Genomic DNA, 18,495 nt, shown 5'->3' on the forward strand with positions numbered 1-18,495 from the left:
GGTGATCAAGCAGTCCCTCGGAGTCTTTCTGTTCTGTCTTCTGCCCAGTCTAAATGCTGTTGTTATTTTAATTTCTTCGTCCTCCAAGTCTTCCCAGAAATCAGCAAACTCTTGTGTTAGAAACTCCACTAGATTGTCTCCTTCACTCTCGGGAATCAGTCTTAATTTCAAATTCCTTTCCTTTCTCTGTAAGTCCCACAAAGCCAGAGTTGTATCATGTTCGTAGACTTTTTTAACAATCGGTTGCAAATTCTGTTGAGTCTCTCCAGCAATGGTTCTGGCTTCCTCTGCAATCTTACGTGTTGCGGAATTTTCTTGAACGAGCTTGTTTATAGATTCTGTATTTAAGTCCAATCTTGCTGTTAGCTTTGTTAATTTCTGTGTATTTTCTGTACTCTGCTTTGTCAAGTTCTCCAAAGACTGATTTATCTTGAGAAGCGCTTGTGTCACTGACTCCATGGAAGCAGCTGTCACTTTTTCTTGTCCTGTTGTTCCTGTAGGAGTTGCACCAGTAATTGAACCTCTTTTTTTTGTTGTTGTTGTTGCTGATATTGTTGTTGCTTAGCCTTAGCTCTTGTGGTTATCTCTTCCGCTGAGCCACTCATGTCCCAAGGTCGTTCCCAGGGAAGCAGTCCCCTAATGGAAAATTCCACAGTCCTAGGCTTTACAGCTGTTACTTTAGTCCTCTAGGGGGAGCAAGCCAAAAAAAAATAAGTAGAGAGATGAAGAAGTTTAAAAACAAGTATAAACAAGTATATCAGGAGGCTTGTAAAAGTCTTTTAGAACACTTTTTCCAGTAGATACAATTTCAACATACTCCAGTAAACTGTAGCAACAGAGTCCAAAGACTTTGTATCAACAAAAACTTCAACTATGTAACTTTCCCCGGAGTTAAAGACAGTTCAGTGCTTCACTATCTTGTTTGGCAGTCTGCTTCAGGGCAATGAGGCAGCAGAAGGGTTTTTTCTTTATTAAGTGAATCATGCAGTTCTTAATATCCTTCCCCCCCCCCCGCCCTGCTTGCTAGAGGGGAGGTCTAAGTTCAATGTCAGGTTTAAATAGTCAAAGACAAAAAGGTCTCTTGCGGATGCAGCTTTAAAGTTCCGTTGCTTTAGCTGTCATGCAGTCAGGGGAAGGCAGACTTCCTTGATTTTTTACCTTCCCCGTTTTCAGCCAGATTTTCTTTTAAAAGGTTCCAAATAGCATTCAATCTTACTCACAGGTTTTTTCCAGTCCAAATTTACAGGAAGAAAGTGGCGCTCTCCGTCAATGGCGACGCGGCTTCACCCTGCGGGCTGGGTAGCGACTCTCAGCACCGCGCTCTCCCGATGCCGTTCCGTAGCCTTTAAAAAGGCTCTTTCTGCGGTAAAGGGGGGCGCTTCTGGTGCCCACCGAGTCTCCTTGTTCACAGGCTTCAGCGCCTGTGATTTTAGGGGTCCCCCGCTTGCCGTAGCGGGTCAGACCCGAACTCGCAGGGCAGTCCTCCTCCGGAGCTCGGAAAGAGGACCGCCATTAACGCTGGCGCCGACCAGAATGTTTTTGTTATCTTGCACATCCACCACATGTGGTAGAATGTGCCTTCCTTCTCTGTACCCTTCCAATATACATTTGAAGTAGTTCTATACATCTTTTCTAATTTTGTAGGTGTTACATCATTTTCATATAGTTCTCCTTCAATGCACAGCATGCTGTAAATTTTAAGTCCTCCCTCCATAACTTTTCCCAAGATGAAAATTGAATATTGTGCCCAATATATTGTGCCCAATATATTTTGCCCATTGTATCATTACCAATTTAACTTCCTCATCTATAGTATGCCATTCTAGTAACAAAATGTATATTTTGGAAAGTAACTTCACATTGTATTCCAGTAAATCTTTTTCAAACCTTGAAATTTCCTTACTAAACCCATTTTTCTTATCAATGTTAAAGACATAATTTAATCGATGGTATTGCAACCAATCTGTTACTAAATGTCTTGTATCCTCAAATCTTTTCAACTTTAATTGTTGTTCTACTTTCATTAGCATCTCTTTATAGGTTGCCCATTCACTTTTTGCATTAGTTTTTTTCAAGGATATTGCTTCCAGTGAGGAAACCACCATGGTGTCTTCTGCTCTAACAGGTTTTTATATTTCTCCCATACTGCAAAAATGGATTTCCTTACCAAAGGATTTAAAAACCATTTGTGCACTTTAGTCTTCTCATACCAAATAAATGCATGCCATCTAAATCTATTATCATGACCCTCAAGGTCTAAAAATATATGTATTAAAAAAATTATCCACTCCCACAGCCAGCAGAGACAGGACACTTCATAATATAACTTCAAATCTGGCAGTGAAAATCCACCTCTTTCTTTGGCATCTGTTAATAATTTATATTTAATCCTTGGTCCCCACCCCCCACCAGATAAATCTAGAAAGATCTTTTTGCCATCGTTTGAAGTGTTCTGCTCCACTGACTATGGGTATGGTTTGAAATAAAAATAACATTCTTGGCAATAGATTGATTTTCATTGCTGAAATTCTTCCCCATTGTGATAAATTCATCCTTCCCCCAAACATTCATATTTTCCTTTATTTCTTTCCATAGTTCCATACATGGTTATCCTTAAAGAATTTTATATTCTTAGCTGTCAACCAAACCCCCAAACAGTTCACCTTCTTTCTTTCAATTGTCAATTGTGTAGCTAGTTGTAACTCATTTTTATGTTGTTCTGTCATATTTTTAACCAGTACTTTCATTTCATTTTTATTTATCTTAAATCCATCTTTTGTCTTCTTTTGGTAACTCTTCACCTGTTATACCTAACATAAAGGCTTCTGTTATTTTAATGATAGCTCAAGTTTCTCAGGCCTCATGCATCCATTTATTCCTCCTGAGACCCACCCAGCTTGCCTAAAGATGTAGAAGTCTAAGCAGAAAAAGTCAAAGCCTGAAATGAATGCTGGGGAAAGGGAGTTCAGTGAGGATGCTGAAGAAAGTTAGTCAGTGAAGCAGCCAAGCTGTGTGTTGGAGCTTGTGGGGGGGAGGCATCACCAGCCCTCCTTGCCTTTCATTATATCCTTCCCCCATCCCTTTCTGTTACTCTGAGCCAGAAAAACAGCCTAAGTTTTCCTGCTTGCCACATGCATTAGCTCTCACATTTCCAAGGATCCTGTCCACATCCTTGGGTGATACAAACTGAAAGTTATTGATTATCACTGGACATACAGGGGCCAAAGTTACATCCATATCTGGAAAGTCATATGCAAGATTGGGTCATCTGTTTTACCAGTGCATGCCTAGAAGGGTTTAAGAAGAGGGTATTGGGGACTCAAGTTCAATTTTAACCAAAGGAATTGAAGCCAAACCACTAATAACATGTATTAGCTGTTTTATTTTTAAAGCCTTATGGTATTATCACTTGAGGCTTGTGGCCCTAGGCCTGCTTTAATTCTGGGGTGGTATAAGGTCAGGCAATCCATCCTGCTTCTCTTCCCTTCTGGAATGAAACTATTAAGTAAGTTTTGCCAGAAAGCCAATGGAGAATGAGGAACAAGTATGGGCAAGGTCTGCTAAAATACCCGCCCCCTACCTCCAATCCTTCCAGCCAAAGATATTTATTGGTGAGGGATGGGGTAGAAACTTGAGAAACATCCTTGGCTATCAAGGAAGGCGTTGCATTGCTAAATAGACCTAGATAAATTAGTTTAGCTTCTCCAGGACATCAGAAATTCTGCTGAAGCAAAGCATAATCTGCATCACCAAAATTCTTCAGTTTTATCATCGAATTGTAGAGTTGGAAGGGGCCCCAAGGGCCATCTAGTCCAACCCCTCAATTCCCCCCATGGGACTCGACCATGAGATTAAGAGTCTCATGCTCTACTGGCTGAGCTATAGAAAACCCACATCAACAATGAAAGCCACAGTTGGATAGACCTAACTGTGGACTAGTCACATTTATGGAAGAGGCTATCAGGGGCTATTAATTCTGATGTACTATTTCCAGTTGCTGGGGGAGAACAGTGGGAGTGGGCTACTGCCCTCCTCTCATGATAGTCCTGTACCTGTGATGGCCTGGGATTCCGATTCAGAGGCTGAACCGGAGGAATCCCAGCCTGCACAGGAGTCCCCGCCTCCATGGCCTGCTGAACTGGGGCAGGGCCTTGAGTCTGAAACGCCTGCACCTGTGTCGGATCCTCAGGAGCAGGCACTAGGTGATTCCACTCTGGCTCCGGAGGTGATTGAGGACTCAGTGCCTACAGGTGACTCTTCCCCCGGGTCCATTAACCCTTCAGCCTCTCCTGAACTGCAGAGGCTCAGGGCAGAGAGGCGAAGGGAGCTGGTTTCTCCCAGGAGGAGTGCTCGCCTTAAGGCCAGGGGAGGCGGGTCTCCTGGGGGCCGGGACCGCCCCTGGCCTCAGAGAAGATAAAGGCCAGTCAGCCCGGTCCCAGGTTGCGGGAGCAACGTCGTCGTTGAGTACCTGCTCCTACCCAGACCCATACCTGCCCTTCCAGTGTCCCTGTTCCCCGCCCGGCTTCCTGCTTCTGACCTTTCAGTGTTCCTGTCCCCGCCCGGCTTCCTGCTTCGGACTTCACCTCGCTCTTTGTGAACTGTTTCCAGGCTAGTGACTCAGGACTGATCTTTGACTACGATAACGGTAACCTACCCCCCGGGACCAGCACAGTACCCATGGACATCTGATCAGCCACTCCAAGAAGGATGCTGCTACACTGCAGGGTTCTTCTTGTCTTCTGAAAATGGAGGGTGGGATTTGAAGCAGGTATAAACAACTAGCTGGATTCAGTTCAAGACAACGTGGCCAAGGACAGTCATCACTAAGCAGAACAGCTGAGTCAAAGTATCTCTCCCTGTCCCAACAATCTGACATAATTAAAACAAGGAGGGATTAAGTTCCAGAAAATAATTTAATCAGCTCTCAGTGTTGATCTTCGAGTCCTTGTATTCTATTCAGTGCCTACCAGTGTGTCCCTGGCATCTTTCAACAGCCCTGAGCTATGTCTAGTTTGGCACCTGAGCAGTCACCTGAGCAGTACCTTGAGGCTTTCATTGCACTTTGATCAGTATATTGCTCTTTATCCATGAAGGACCCAGCAACTTCCCATAGACTTCGGATGTGACAGTAAAAAAGGAAAAGGTAAAGGAGCCTTGGATGGTTAAGTCCAGTCAAAGTCGACTATGGGGTTGCGCCTCTCATCTCGCTTTCAGGCCAAGGGAGCTGACAATTTTCCACAGACAGCTTTCCGGCTCATGTGGTCAGCGTGACTGAACCACTTCTGATGTAATGGAACACTGTGATGGAAGCAAGAGCCCACGGAAACGCCGTTTAGCTTCCCGTCACAGAGGTTCCTCTTTATCTACTTCCACTAGCATGCTTTCAATCTGCTAGGTTGGAGGAGCAGGGAGAGAGCCAGATGATTTGTAGCTACTGAGAGTCTTATTCTCCATCAATTTGCCTAATTCCCTTCTAAAGCCATTCAAATTGGTGGCATCCACTGTGTCTTGTAGAAAATTCCATAGTTTAATTGTGTTCAGATTTAAGCTTGTAACCAAACAGTGGGAAGAAAATATATTTAAGTGAGAGTCTGGATGGGAGGAAAAGTTGGCTATGGGAAAGGGAGGGTTCACATCCCCACCTTTTGGAATAATTAAACCAGTGTTCTGGACAATGGCTTCAAGAATTTTAATTAATGGGTGTTTTATTTTATTTTATTAAAATGCTTATGAAATTGAACCGCTTTTAATTTAAACATTTTAAGTCACTATCATCTCCTCCGCTGTGTCTCATTAAGCAAACCACAAAACCAAATAATACTGATGTTAATAATCCACAAAGTAATATTTTGCTCCTGTCCTCAGCATTACCTCTGATGTGCAAATATGTCCGAAACTACAATGACACCACATGGCAATTTAACAAGACGTTGTGACTCCAGTAAATATTCCTGTTCTGCCAGTTTTCTGCATACAAATTTAGGTAGGATTTGCCTTACTTTTTGTCTTTTGCTGTTGGATTAGATCCAGGTTAAGATTGTTTAACTTAAGTGTTCTTTTATCTCTTTTATGTATTTAATGTTTCTGTGAAAAACATTTTGATATTTTTTTCCTTTTATGATATTGCACTGCACACACATTTAAATAAATAAACAAAAATTAAATAGCACCTCACGTTAGATTACCAAATTTAATAACACATTCCACATTGTCCTGATTCAGGCATCAAAGAAAATTGGAACCATTACATTGAATATGCCTTAAGAACAATAGACCTGCATATTTTGTCCAGATCAAGATATTTCTTTCAAATTCTTTTTCATAGGGGGACACCGAGTGCAACCTTTGAATGCATGCGCCGTAACCGGGTATTGTGACTCAGGTGAATGCAGCTTCACTACAGGGAATGGTAAATTCTTTCAGATGAAGAGGTACAGCTGCAACACTAAACTGTGTAACAATGCAACTCTCAGCCGTAAGTTTCTGCATCATTTTAGAATCCTTAGGATGTTAGGGCTTTGCACTGGAATTGGCCAAGGGCTGGATACTTAGTCAATCAGTGGTACTCAGAGGACATGTGCCTCATTCAAATGGGGTGAGACGGCCAAAATGGCTATAGGTTGGGTTGAGCAGTTCAGCACTATTAGGGCCTCTCAAGGGGTGGAGAAGCGGGCAGGATGAAGAAGCAGGCATGAGGAGAAACTGTGAAGAAGAGGGACCTACTGGGCAGCTACATCTCTGCCTGAGAAGGGATGGGTTCCCTTTCCAACCAGGCCTCTCCTGAATCTGTGCCAATGTCAGTCCTAAACCCAGACTAGGTCTAGATAATCTTTTCATCCAATAATACTTGTAGGTGCCCCACCAAAACTGTAAAGCCCTTGGGTGAATTACAATAATATAACATACATGTACAAAAACAGATAAAACCATTAACATGCTCACTATACTTTTGATTTTGGCAGTTCCTGATCGCAACGTGCTGGCTGAAAATGGTTTGAAGTGCCCAGACTGCTTCTCCAAAGGGACCCAAAACCTAATAAAACAATTTTTAAAAAAGAAAGAAAGAAAAGAAACTCCAGCTAGTGGTGTAGGAAGTGTGGTGTGGTGGGTGCAGTCCGTCCCGGCTGTCACCCTGATGGGTGGTGATGATATGGCAGGTGGCACTCATCGCAGGGCCTGCAGCATGCCCAAGCCATGCATCTCAAGAGCCCGCAGCCTCCACGCTGTCCGCCCACTGCCTTCCCCTCCAGCTGTAGGGCACCGTCGGTGTGGGGGCTGTGCGTGTGCTGCCAGGCGGTTCGCCCTGTCCCTCGGCACCCCACCCTGGGTGCCGGAAAGTCTTCCTCCGCCACTGACTCCAGCCATCATTAGAGGAAGCTGATCTCTTAGAGTTCTCCATGATGCTGCAAAGAATGGCCTGGTGGCCCTCTCTGTTGGCACATGCACCACCGCCCCAGCAGGGCCGTTCCTGGGTTTTGGCAAAGAGGGCAGCCGCTCCCCCCCTCCCCACAGCACTGTGGGCAGGAAACGCTCCCTAGAGCACTTGCTGGCCAGCAGCATTGGGGGATTTGTACGCCAGCCAACCAGCTGATATTTCATCACACTGTCCCACCCCCCAAACACCATGATTGGTTGGATTGTTTGCTGCCACGAGGAGGAGATATTCAGCGGTGATATTGCGTGTGATTTGTGGCTGCATTAAGGGTTAAGAGAGCCAGTGTGGTGTAGTGGTTAAAAGTGGTAGACTCGTAATCTGGTGAACCATGCTCGTGTCCCCGCTCCTCCACATGCAGCTGCTGGGTGACCTTGGGCTAGTCACACTTCTCTGAAGTCTCTCAGCCTCACTCACCTCACAGAGTGTTTGTTGTGGGGAAGGAAGGGAAAGGAGATTGTTAGCTGCTTTGAGACTCCGTAGGGTAGTGATAAAGTAGGATATCAAATCCAAACCCTCCTCCTTCTCCTTCTCCTCCTCCTTCTCCTCCTTCTATTTTATCATATGACATCATCCATCAAACTCTGGGGGGTTGGGCATAAGCAATTGGCAGGAGGTATTATCCTTAAACTACTGGTGCCTGTTGTATGCATGACTGAGGTTTCCTGCCAGGTTGGGGCACGGGGCACTGTCTATGGCACCCTGTCTGAAGGCATATAGGAGACACAGATAGACCAGTTGTCATGCCCTGGCCTGTAGTTCAGTTTCAGGAGAGATGAGCTGGATGAGATCAGGAAATCTCATATTTTAAATCATGATTTCTGTGCTAATCACACTTCTGCCTGTCTGGTCAAATGTGCTCCTTGGCAAGGCTTCCCCAAAACATGTTGCCAGATGAGGCAAACCACAAAATTATGCCTCCCCATTCCAGGAAAGAAGGGTTGAGTTAAGATCGACATCAGGAACAATGCAAGAGGTGAGGAATAAAGATCTACATTGGAAACAAGTGTGGGAGGAGACAGTAGCACCTCCTATTGTAGGGTTACCAGATGTGCCCGGTTCCCGGGGACAGTCCCCGGATTTGCAAATCTGTCCCTGGACAAATTCTGTCCCTGAGAAATGTTCTCTGAGAAATGTGGCAGCGGCAGCCTCAGCAGCCCAGAGCCAGCCTATTAGCACAGTTGGCTCTGGCTGGCTTCAGGAGTTTCTCGCTGCCATGGTATCACGGCAGCAAGCAGCAAGCAGCTCCTGAAACCAACCAGAGCCAACTGCACTACCAGCCTGGCCCCTCCTGGGCAACAGCCGCCCACCCGTTACTCCTGAGCCTCCCCTGATCTGTCAAAACAAAGGGGGAAGGGGAAGGAGATCGGGGAAGGCTCGGGAGTCACAAGCAGGTGGCGTGCCATTGCCCAGTTTTTAAAAAACTCTCTGTGCATTTATGTTTCACAGAGTGGCTGGGGAAGCCCAGCCAGATGGACGGAGTATAAAAATATTATATTGTTATTATTATACACCAGATCAATATTTTTTGCACCAAGAAATGCAAACTGACAATTCTGAATCCTTTTTCTCTGCCCCTTGCTTCGCTTTACTGCCACCAAAAGCAAAAAAGTAAGAACCTGAGATCCTGAGTCCTGGATTTCACCACTAGGCCTCTAATTCCCTCTAATTGCCATGAATTTTGGAATACACAAGGAGGGGTCTCCACTGTCCCATTTACCCTTCATATTCAAGCTAGTGTGAGATTCGTGAAGCATTATAACAGCTTTCTTGGATAACTAAAAAGAGAAAGCTCCCCATTCCAGTTACAGCTCTTCCATTTTTCCGGAGTGCACAAAAATCTGCTGTTCCACAACCTTGGAAAGTGAAATCGTGCTGCTCAAAGAGAGCTAGGGAAAAAAGAAAACGAATGTTGACATTAGTCCTTTACCCAGGGAATAGGAGAGGATGCCTGTGATGCTAAAAAGGGAATTTTACTAAGTTAGTATTAAAATGTGCATATTTAAGAAATCTGAAAAATATCATAATTTCACTGGAACATGAATATACATGAATTCTGATGCACTATAAATCCTTGCAGTAATGGTCTGAGTTAGCCAGATACCGCTCATTGTCACAAAATTTAAGGAAATGTATTACAATCCCCTGAGCCCTGAATTAGCCCTGAGCGCTCACTGGAAGGACAGATCCTGAAGCTGAGGCTCCAATACTTTGGCCACCTCATGAGAAGAGAAGAATCCCTGGAAAAGACCCTGATGTTGGGAAAGATGGAGGGCACAAGGAGAAAGGGGTGCCAGAGGACTAGATGGTTGGACAGTGTTCTTGAAGCTACTAACATGAGTCTGACCAAACTGTGGGAGGCAGTGGAAGACAGGAGTGTCTGGCGTGCTCTGGTCCATGGGGTCACGAAGAGTTGGACATGACTAAACGACTAAACAACAAAATTACAATCTTTTTACATAATATGTTTTTTTCAGGAAGAGGAACAAATTTTGTCCTGGACTACATTCCAGTGGTGGAGAGATCCAGATGATACTGGGGTGAAGCCATGAATGCACTTTTTACTTTTGTTCAGAAGGGTATTTTATATACACATCTCACTCTCAATCCTTCTTCTGGACAAGCTAGTGGCATTATGAGAGTTAAAAGATACAGTGTAGGCAGGCAAAACACTAAGGAATGGTGCATAGTGGGGCCAGTGAAAGATGTGGTCCCTCTCATTTTTCCAGCAACATGCAAGGGAAAGGGAAAGGGTGGAAGGGAGAATAGGAGAACAGGAGGGAGTCTGCATGAACCATCTGATGACTAGGCCCTTTCCCCATCTGAGTAGCAATGTTACCTCTAGAAAGAGATCCTTTAAAAACAACACACTGGGTCTCATTCCCAAGGCAGTTGATAGTCTTCTCACTTTTACACTTTTTCTTTCCTTTGGAGAAGCAGGCTGGGCACTGCAAACCATTTTCAGCCAGCATGTTGCGCTCAGGAACTGCCAAAATCAAATGTATAGTGAGACTGTTAATGGCTTTGTCTGTTTTTGTATCTCTGTGTTATATTATTGTAACCCACCCTAGGCCCATATAGTTTTGGTGGGGTAGCTGCACATACTCATGCATGAAATATAATCTGGACACAATCTGGGTTCAGGACTGAGCATGGGACAAAGTCACCATTGGTCTCTGAGATGAATGATCTTTCCCAAAATTCGGGTGGGGGGAGTGTGAACTTTCTTTTCCTTCTTGATCTCTCTGAAGGTTTTCATGCCATTGGTTATGGTGTAGCCTCTTTGAAATTATAGGATCTTAGATCCCTATTTTTGTACAGAGATTATGTCTCTCTTCTGCTCTTCAGCAATAACCTGTGAGTTTCAGTGAACCGCCCTAAGACTACCGGGTATAAGGCTAGTGTTAGGCAACCCATCCCTTCTCAGGCAGAGCTGTAGTTGCCCAGTAGGTCCCTCTTTTTCACAGTTTCTTCTCATGCCTGCCTCCCCATCCTGCCTGACTCTCCACCTTGAGAGTCCCTAATAGTCTTGAGCTGCTCACCCCATTTGAATGAGGCACAGGTCCTCTGAATACTGCTGATTGACTAAGGATCCAGGTCTTGGCCAAATCCAGTGCACAGCCTTAACATGTTAAGGATTCTAAAATGATGGAGAAACTTACAGCTGAGAGTTGCATTGTTACACAGTTCCGTCTTGCAGCAGTACTTCTTCATCTCAAAGAATTTATCATCCGCTGCAGTGAAGCTGTAATGGCCCGAGAGACAAGAGATGGGTGGCGAGCATTTATTCGAAAGTTGCACTCGGGGTTTCACTATGAAAAAGAATTTGAAAGAAATACCCAGTTTGGGGGCGGGGGCAGGAAATATGCAGGTCTATTGCTACTCAGGCACATTCGTTACAATGGTTCCAAATTTTTTTGTATTGTCTGAAAGAGGACCTTTTCAAACTAACAATATACGAAGTGTTATTAAATTTGTCAGTCTAAAGTGATGGGTTGTTCCTTTTTTATTAATTAAAATATGTATACACCACTATATCATAGTAAGAAAAATATCAAAATGTTTTCCAGCTTTAATGCATAAAGCAGACATTAAAAACTGTATTAAAAGTAAAGAAACCGATATCAATGTATACTTAATGGCTAGCATGGGCCAGAGATTTTGGGGATAACACAATTTACAGCGTGGGAGAAGTTATCGGATTGGGATTTAAAATTTACAGCATGTTACATGCTGAATGAAAATTATTTGAAAATGATGTAAATAGCAGTAAATTAGCAAAAATGTACAAAACTGGGTCAATTGTATGTTAGAAATGTGGTGGACATGTAAAATAGTATTGGAGGTTCGGGAAATGATTTATTATGAGTTAAAAAATGTTTAAAATAACTTTTTAATTTAAAACCCCCCCAAAGCTTTTCTTTTAGCAATCCTAGGTGCCGAAATCCCAAGGGAACAGAAATGACTAATTATGTATGCGACCACGGCTGCACGAATGTTATTGGCTCAGAGATGGAAAGAAGATGAACTCTCTACTAGAGGAGAATGGCAGATTAAGTTGAGGGATTATGCTGAATTGAAACAAATGACTGGAAGAATCAGAAAACAGGAAGAGTGGAATTTTAATAAGGAATGGGGAAAATTTATAATGTATCTTAAAAACCATTGTAAACAATCAAAACTTTTAGAAGGGTAAGCAGGGATTTCTCATTAATGCAAATCAAATTGTCCAAGCTTGGGGATCAGCACCCAGATCCAGCAACTGATTGTGATCAGGTGATGTTAGGTTCCCCATTTTCATTTACAAACCATTGCTTACTTCAGGATTGGGAAGCTGTGATCCTCCAGATGTTGTTGGACTACATCTCCCATCATCCCTGAATGGTGGCCAGGCTAGCTGAAGCTGATGGGAGTTCTAATTCATTTATAGTTGAAGTGCTACAGCTTCCTCAACTCACTTTTTTCATGGCTGAGTTGCCCTAGCACAGACTTCTATATGCTAGTAGAACCCTTAAAGTTCAACAATCTTAACCTGGATCTAATCCAACAGCAAAAGACAAAAAGGCAGGAAAATCTTACTTATATTTGTACGCAGAACACCGGCAACACAGGAATTTTTCTTCCAGTCACAAGTTGTTTTAAGATAGCCCTTGTATGTCATTCCAGTATTGTTATAAGCATATTTGCAGTCCAGAGGTAATACTGAAGACAGAAGCAAAAGTTTACTTCATGGATTATTATGATAATTAACATTATTATTAGTTGGTTTTGCTGTTTGCTTAACGAGACTAAGAGGAGGTGGTGATAGTAAATTAAAACTTTTAACTTTTAACAAAAAAGCATTTTAATAGAATGAAATGAAATGAAATGAATAAACACTCATTAATTAAAACTCTCGAAGTCATCATTCAGAACACTGGCTGAATTATTTCCAAGAGGTGGGGAGATGAACCCTCCCTTTCCATGGCCCACTTTTCCTCCCATCCAGACTCTCACTTAAATACGTTTTATTCCCACTGTTTGGTTACAAGCTTAGATCTGGGTACAATTAAACTAAGACTCTCAGTGGCTACAAATCATGATGGCTATGTACTACTACCTCCAATAGCAAAAGTAACATATTTCCTCTATCAGTTGCTGGAACCCACGGTAAGGCAGAGTGCTGCTGTGCTGAGGTCCTGGTTGTGAGCTTCCCATAGTCATTGGGTTGGCCAGCGTGAGGACAGGATCCTGGACTAGGGATGAACCAATCAATCAATGTCACTTGCTCTTAATTTCTATTTTTTCCAATTTATTTATTTATCTGCAGTCACTTCCTCCCAGAAGCTCAAGGCTGTGTGCATAGTTCTCCCCTCCCCCATTTTATCCTCAGAAGATTCCTGTAAAGTAGGTTAAGCCAAGGTATAGTGACTGGTCTAGGATCCCCCAGTGAGCTTCATGGCTGAGTGGGGATTCAAACCCTGGCTTCCTGGATCCTTGTCTAACACTCTAATCACAACAGCACATGGGCTCTTTTAAATTCAGCTTCTCGGATTTCCACAACCAACGAGTAGTAATAGGGAATCCAGAATCCTCTGGATCCTCACCAGTGGGTTACTGTGGGTTAAGTGGGTTAATGTGATCTGTTCCAAGATAATTAAATGTTCCCCATCTTACCTGCAGAAAGTGGGGCCAAGAGGAGGCATGCACTCAGGAGTGCCTTCATCCTTCTAGAAAGACTCAGAACAGAGATGGATGCAGGTAGAGGCTTACCTGGAGTGATTTATAGGCCATGGACTCATGACGCAGGCAACATGCGGGAACAAATGGTTCAGTGAGGTCCGGGAGTGGGTGTTGTTTGTTCACCACAAAGATAAAGAGGAACATACTGAAATGCAAAGCTCAGCGTAGGAATTGTCTATGATATCATTAGTTGTTGATAGACACTTCTCAGATTTCTTTTTTGATATAAATAATTTACAATTTAAATGTAAATGGTGAAGACACTCAAGAAAGCAATTTAGAGCAAAATAGGTGAGGGCAAAAGCCACTCTGGGCGGCTTCAAGCCTATACAGAAACATAATAAAACATCAAACATTAAAAACCTCCTTATACAGGGCTGTCTTCAGATAACCATTAAAGGTTTCATAGTTACTTATCTCCTTGACATCTGATGGGAGGTTGTTCCACAGTGTGGGCATCACTACCAAGATGCCCCTCTGGTTGGTTGCCTTCTCACAGTGACAGAATCGCCAGAAGGCCCTCAGAACTAGATCTCAGTCTGTGGCCTGAATGATGGGGGTGGAGATGCTCCTTCAGAAAAAGCCTGGATATTAGATCCATTCCAGCAAGGCTAGAAAGTATGGAATGGGCTCAGGGTCTCATGGAAGCAATGGATGCTTTAACCAGGAAAACTGACCCTCCTGTCTCGGCCGTGGCTTCCAAAGGGTAAAACAGATGAAGTGAGGCCTCAGGAGTTGAATGTGCTAGTGACTGAAAGAGTGCCAGGTATGAATCAGCCACTCACACAACTGTGAGAAAGGTCTCAATTGGAGCCAGCGATGGCCATGGAGCTTCCTTCATTAGGGAGCTACACAAACATGGCCATTCTCTTAACCAGTCGAGTGGAGGGTATGAGGCTATGTGCAAAGGCCACTTGAGGAAGAGACATTGTTGGTTCAGCTCCAAATTACCTCCCAAAGCTGTTATTGCATCCACACGGAAAAAGAGTGGGGGAGGTTAATCAATCCCTTCAGGTGCAGGAAGTAAGACTGAGGTAGAAAGTAAGTATATGTATCTGGAAGTGAAGGATATTTGTATTGCAAAGCCTCCAGTAGATTGGGATATCGTTTATTGCCTCCTTCCAAGAATATCAGTCTGTTAGGGAGTTTGTGTGAGGCTGTTTTATTTGTGCTCCAGAGGAAATCTGTAAAAACAAGGCTGATGAGAATGCGAGCTACACAAAGAAAAAAATGGAAAGAAACGGGTCCCACTGGCTTCAGCTGCATCTAGGCAGGTGATGAGGTTGGCGAATAAAACATTAGGCATTCTGTGGCATTATTGGGTTAAGAGCACATTTCAGGCATCTGTCAGCCCTTAATTCCTTGCGGGTGGTGCTGCCCTGTGAATCTGACATGAAAATGTTGGGTAAACAGTGGGACCTAGATGTGCATGTTGCATTGATACCCAAAAGGATGCAGGTGGTGCTGTGGCCTAAACCACTGAGCCGCTAGGGCTTGCTGATCACAAGGTCTGCAGATCAGTATGCGGTGACCTCCTGTTGCTCTGTCTCAGCTCCTCCAACCTAGCTGTTTGAAAGCATAGCAGTGTGAGTAGATAGATAGGTACCACTGCTGCGGGAAGGCAAACAGCACTTGTCAGAAGTGATTTAGTGATGCTGGCCACATGACTAATAAAGCTTTCTGAGGGCAAACACCAGCTCCCTCAGTCTGAAAGTGGAGAGGAGCACTCCACCTCAAATTCGAATTCAATTGGACTTACCATCCAGGAGTCCTTTACCTTTACCTTCACCTTCACCTGATACCAAAAGTTAGTCCTCGCCCCCATCCTTTCTCAGGAAGCCACAGTTGGAGATTGGCATGCTTGGGGGGAGGGACTGCTTCCATTCAAGAGTTATACAAAATCCTCACCTGCCCACATTTTCTGAATTTGTCTAAATTTGGTTTGAAGTTCCTCCAGAGGATGAACTTAACTTTCCTCCCTGCAGGGAAGGCTTGCCCCAAAAGCACTGGAGTTTTACAGAGTTTTTCTGTAATAATTAAATAAAGTGCCTCTAGCTGAATCTGATACTGTGCTCCTCTGAGACTTTGTTGTTTTATGCAGCCAGGCTACTACAGCTCCTCAATGCTTTTTTTGTAATCTGCATTTTAAAATTCTTATTTCAAAAGCATGCCTGCCATTCAGTTTTATTAGGCTGTATCTACATAGCAATTTTAAAGCAGAAATTTTAAAGGAGCCATATATTGGTGCAGGGCAGCAGGGAAGGTGTCAACTCCCCTGGTAGGGATACTGCAGGATCAAGGACAGCTCCAAATAAGCAACTTTTCCCAAGAAGGCTGCAATGTCAATTGAGGACATCTGACTGTGTCCATCATTAAAGCAGAACAATTAATTTAGTGCTTTAGTTGTTCTGCTGCAAGCACTGTTTGAATGGCTTGCAATAATGTTTTGAAATCTCTTCCCACAATGGCTGAGACAGCAAACCATATTCTTCAGTGCCTGGCTATAGCCGTCATTTGCTACAGACATGTGCACAAACTGCTAATACCATCACATCAAAGGTCTATGGGAAGTTGATGGCTCCTTGATGGATAAAGGTATATTCTGAGCCAGTGCCTCTGTCTTTGCTCTTACTTGATGTAGGGTCTTACCAAACTGGAAAGAACAATGTACAATCTTCCAGGCCACTAATCAAAGTGCAATGAAAGCCTCAAGGTACTGCTCAGGTACTGAAAGCCTCAAGATACTGCTCAGATACTGCACTTTGCTCAGCTGGCAAAGCTAGACATACCTCAGGGCTGTTGAAAGGTACCAGGGACACACTGGTAGGTACTGAACAGAATACAATGACTCCAAGATCATTACTGAGAGCTAATTAAATCATTTTACAGAACTTTGCCCCTCCTTGGTATAATTGTGTCAGATTGTTGGGACAGGGAGAGATACTTTGACTAAGCTCTTCTGTTTGGTGATGACTGTCCCAGGCCACATTGTATTGGATTGAACCCAGCTAGTTATTTATACCCGCTTGAAATCCCATCTACCATTTTCAAAGGATAAGAACAACCCTGGCTGTGCTCTTTTTTGCTCTTCAAGATATAATAATAATAATTTATTATTTGTACCCCGCCCATCTGGCTGGGTTTCCCCAGCCACTCTGGGCGGCTTCCATAGAAACCAAAAATACAGTAAAATATCACAGATTAAAAACTTCCCTGAACAGGGCTGCCTTAAGATGTCTTCTAAATGTCAGGTAGTTGTTTATCGCTTTGACATCTGATGGGAGGGCGTTCCACAGGGCGGGCGCCACTACCGAGAAGGCCCTCTGCCTGGTTCCCTGTAGCTTTGCTTCTCGCAATGAGGGAACCGCCAGAAGGCCCTCGGCGCTGGACCTCAGCGTCCGGGCAGAACGATGGCAACCCTAACAGGAGGCATTGATGGCCACCAATTTAGATGACTTAAAAAGAGGATTAGAGAAATTCAGGCAGGGCAAAGTTACCCACAAAGGCTATGTTCTACCTCTACTGTCAAAGGAAGTTTGCCTCTGAATACTTGGTACCTGGGAATTGCTGATGGACAGAATATTGTCGCAGTCAAGTCCAGCTTGCAGGCTTCCCACAGGGATCTGTTGAGATGCTGGACTTGAGGGGTGATTGCCCTGATCCAGCATGTTCACCTTATGTTTAACTGCTGAGGGACAGAGCAATACTCTCATTTCCCACCACCCAAGGTACATTTTAGCCACACACAGCACAGAAGGCACAGAGGACATTCTGCACTAAGCTGTCTATCTTGGGGTGTCCTTCTCTTTGCGTCATGATTTATGTTAGGACTACTTGTTATTGTTGTTTAATTGTTTAGTCGTGTCCAACTCTTCGCAACCCCATGGACCAGAGCACGCCAGGCACTCTTCTCTTCCACTGTCTCCCGCAGTTTGGTCAAACTCATGCTGCTAGCTTCGAGAACACTATCCAACCAGCTCATCCTTTGTCGTCCCCTTCTCCTTGTGCTCTCCATCTTTCCAAACATCAGGGTCTTTTCCAGGGAGTCTTCTCTTCTCATGAGGTGGCCAAAGTATTAGAGTCTCAGCTTCAGGATATGTCCTTCCAGTGAGCACTCAGGGCTGATTTCCTTAAGAATGGATAGGTTTGATCTTCTTGCAGTCCATGGGACTCTCAAGAATTTCCTCCAGCACCATAATTCAAAAGCATCAATTCTTCAGCGATCAGCCTTCTTTATGGTCCAGCTCTGGCTTTGGGAAGAAGGGGGTAGTACTTAGGACCCTGTCAGAATCCTCACACCTTCTTCCAGAAGCTGTACAAATGCCTCATTTTACTGCTTCTTTCTGACCAGAAAGAAGGGGCTTGCCCAACCCTTGCACTGTTCCCACACCTCTGCATTGTTTAGCCTTGGCAGTAGTCTAAACCAAATGTGCAAGGAAGAAATATATACTCAGAAAAGCCCTCATAATGGCAGAGTGATCAAAAGCCAAGGAGTAATGAACCAGCAGGTGACCTATGGAAGAAGAAAGAGCTGACTTGGACAGATTTATGGGCCAAGGAAATGTACCAACTAGGAAGGACTGTTCCAGTGAGGAGCAGGAAATTATGAAAATAGAGAGTGCATGCTTTCCCAGAAATCCTATATTTCTATATTGTAACACAAAGCTCTTCTTTCATATTGGATGCAATCTTTCTAAGGAACTCTGTGGGAGTCAGCCAGATGCCTCTTCCAGTCCAACCACACCTACATTGTCAGTGAACAGGTATTTTAAATGGATATGTTTGTCTCTCGGGCTTTATGATAAAACTGAACTCGAAACAACCTACTCCTAATGAGGCAC

General features: G+C 43.9%; 1 protein-coding gene across 3 annotated transcripts in view; it reads right to left on the minus strand.

The window, feature by feature from the left end:
- The window catches only part of LOC309537970 (phospholipase A2 inhibitor and Ly6/PLAUR domain-containing protein-like), a 36,468-nt gene extending 22,809 nt beyond the window's left edge, over nucleotides 1-13,659 (minus strand). The window contains exons 1-5 of one of the 3 annotated variants that reach the window (XM_082233144.1): nucleotides 13,589-13,659; nucleotides 12,512-12,634; nucleotides 11,095-11,244; nucleotides 10,272-10,418; nucleotides 8,903-9,321 (exon numbers count right to left, since the gene is read on the minus strand). In XM_082233144.1, the coding sequence (XP_082089270.1) occupies nucleotides 9,167-9,321; nucleotides 10,272-10,418; nucleotides 11,095-11,244; nucleotides 12,512-12,634; nucleotides 13,589-13,637 (624 nt within the window). In that variant the 5' untranslated portion in view covers nucleotides 13,638-13,659 and the 3' untranslated portion in view covers nucleotides 8,903-9,166. Of the gene's footprint in view, nucleotides 1-8,902; nucleotides 9,322-10,271; nucleotides 10,419-11,094; nucleotides 11,245-12,511; nucleotides 12,635-13,588 lie in introns of those variants that run through there. The other 2 variants (XM_082233145.1, XM_082233146.1) reach the window with 2 other exon arrangements.
- Nucleotides 13,660-18,495: the final 4,836 nt, after the last annotated feature.

The sequence above is a fragment of the Podarcis vaucheri genome (assembly GCF_965113315.1).
Source record: "Podarcis vaucheri genome assembly, chromosome: 7".
Taxonomy (NCBI): domain Eukaryota; kingdom Metazoa; phylum Chordata; class Lepidosauria; order Squamata; family Lacertidae; genus Podarcis; species Podarcis vaucheri.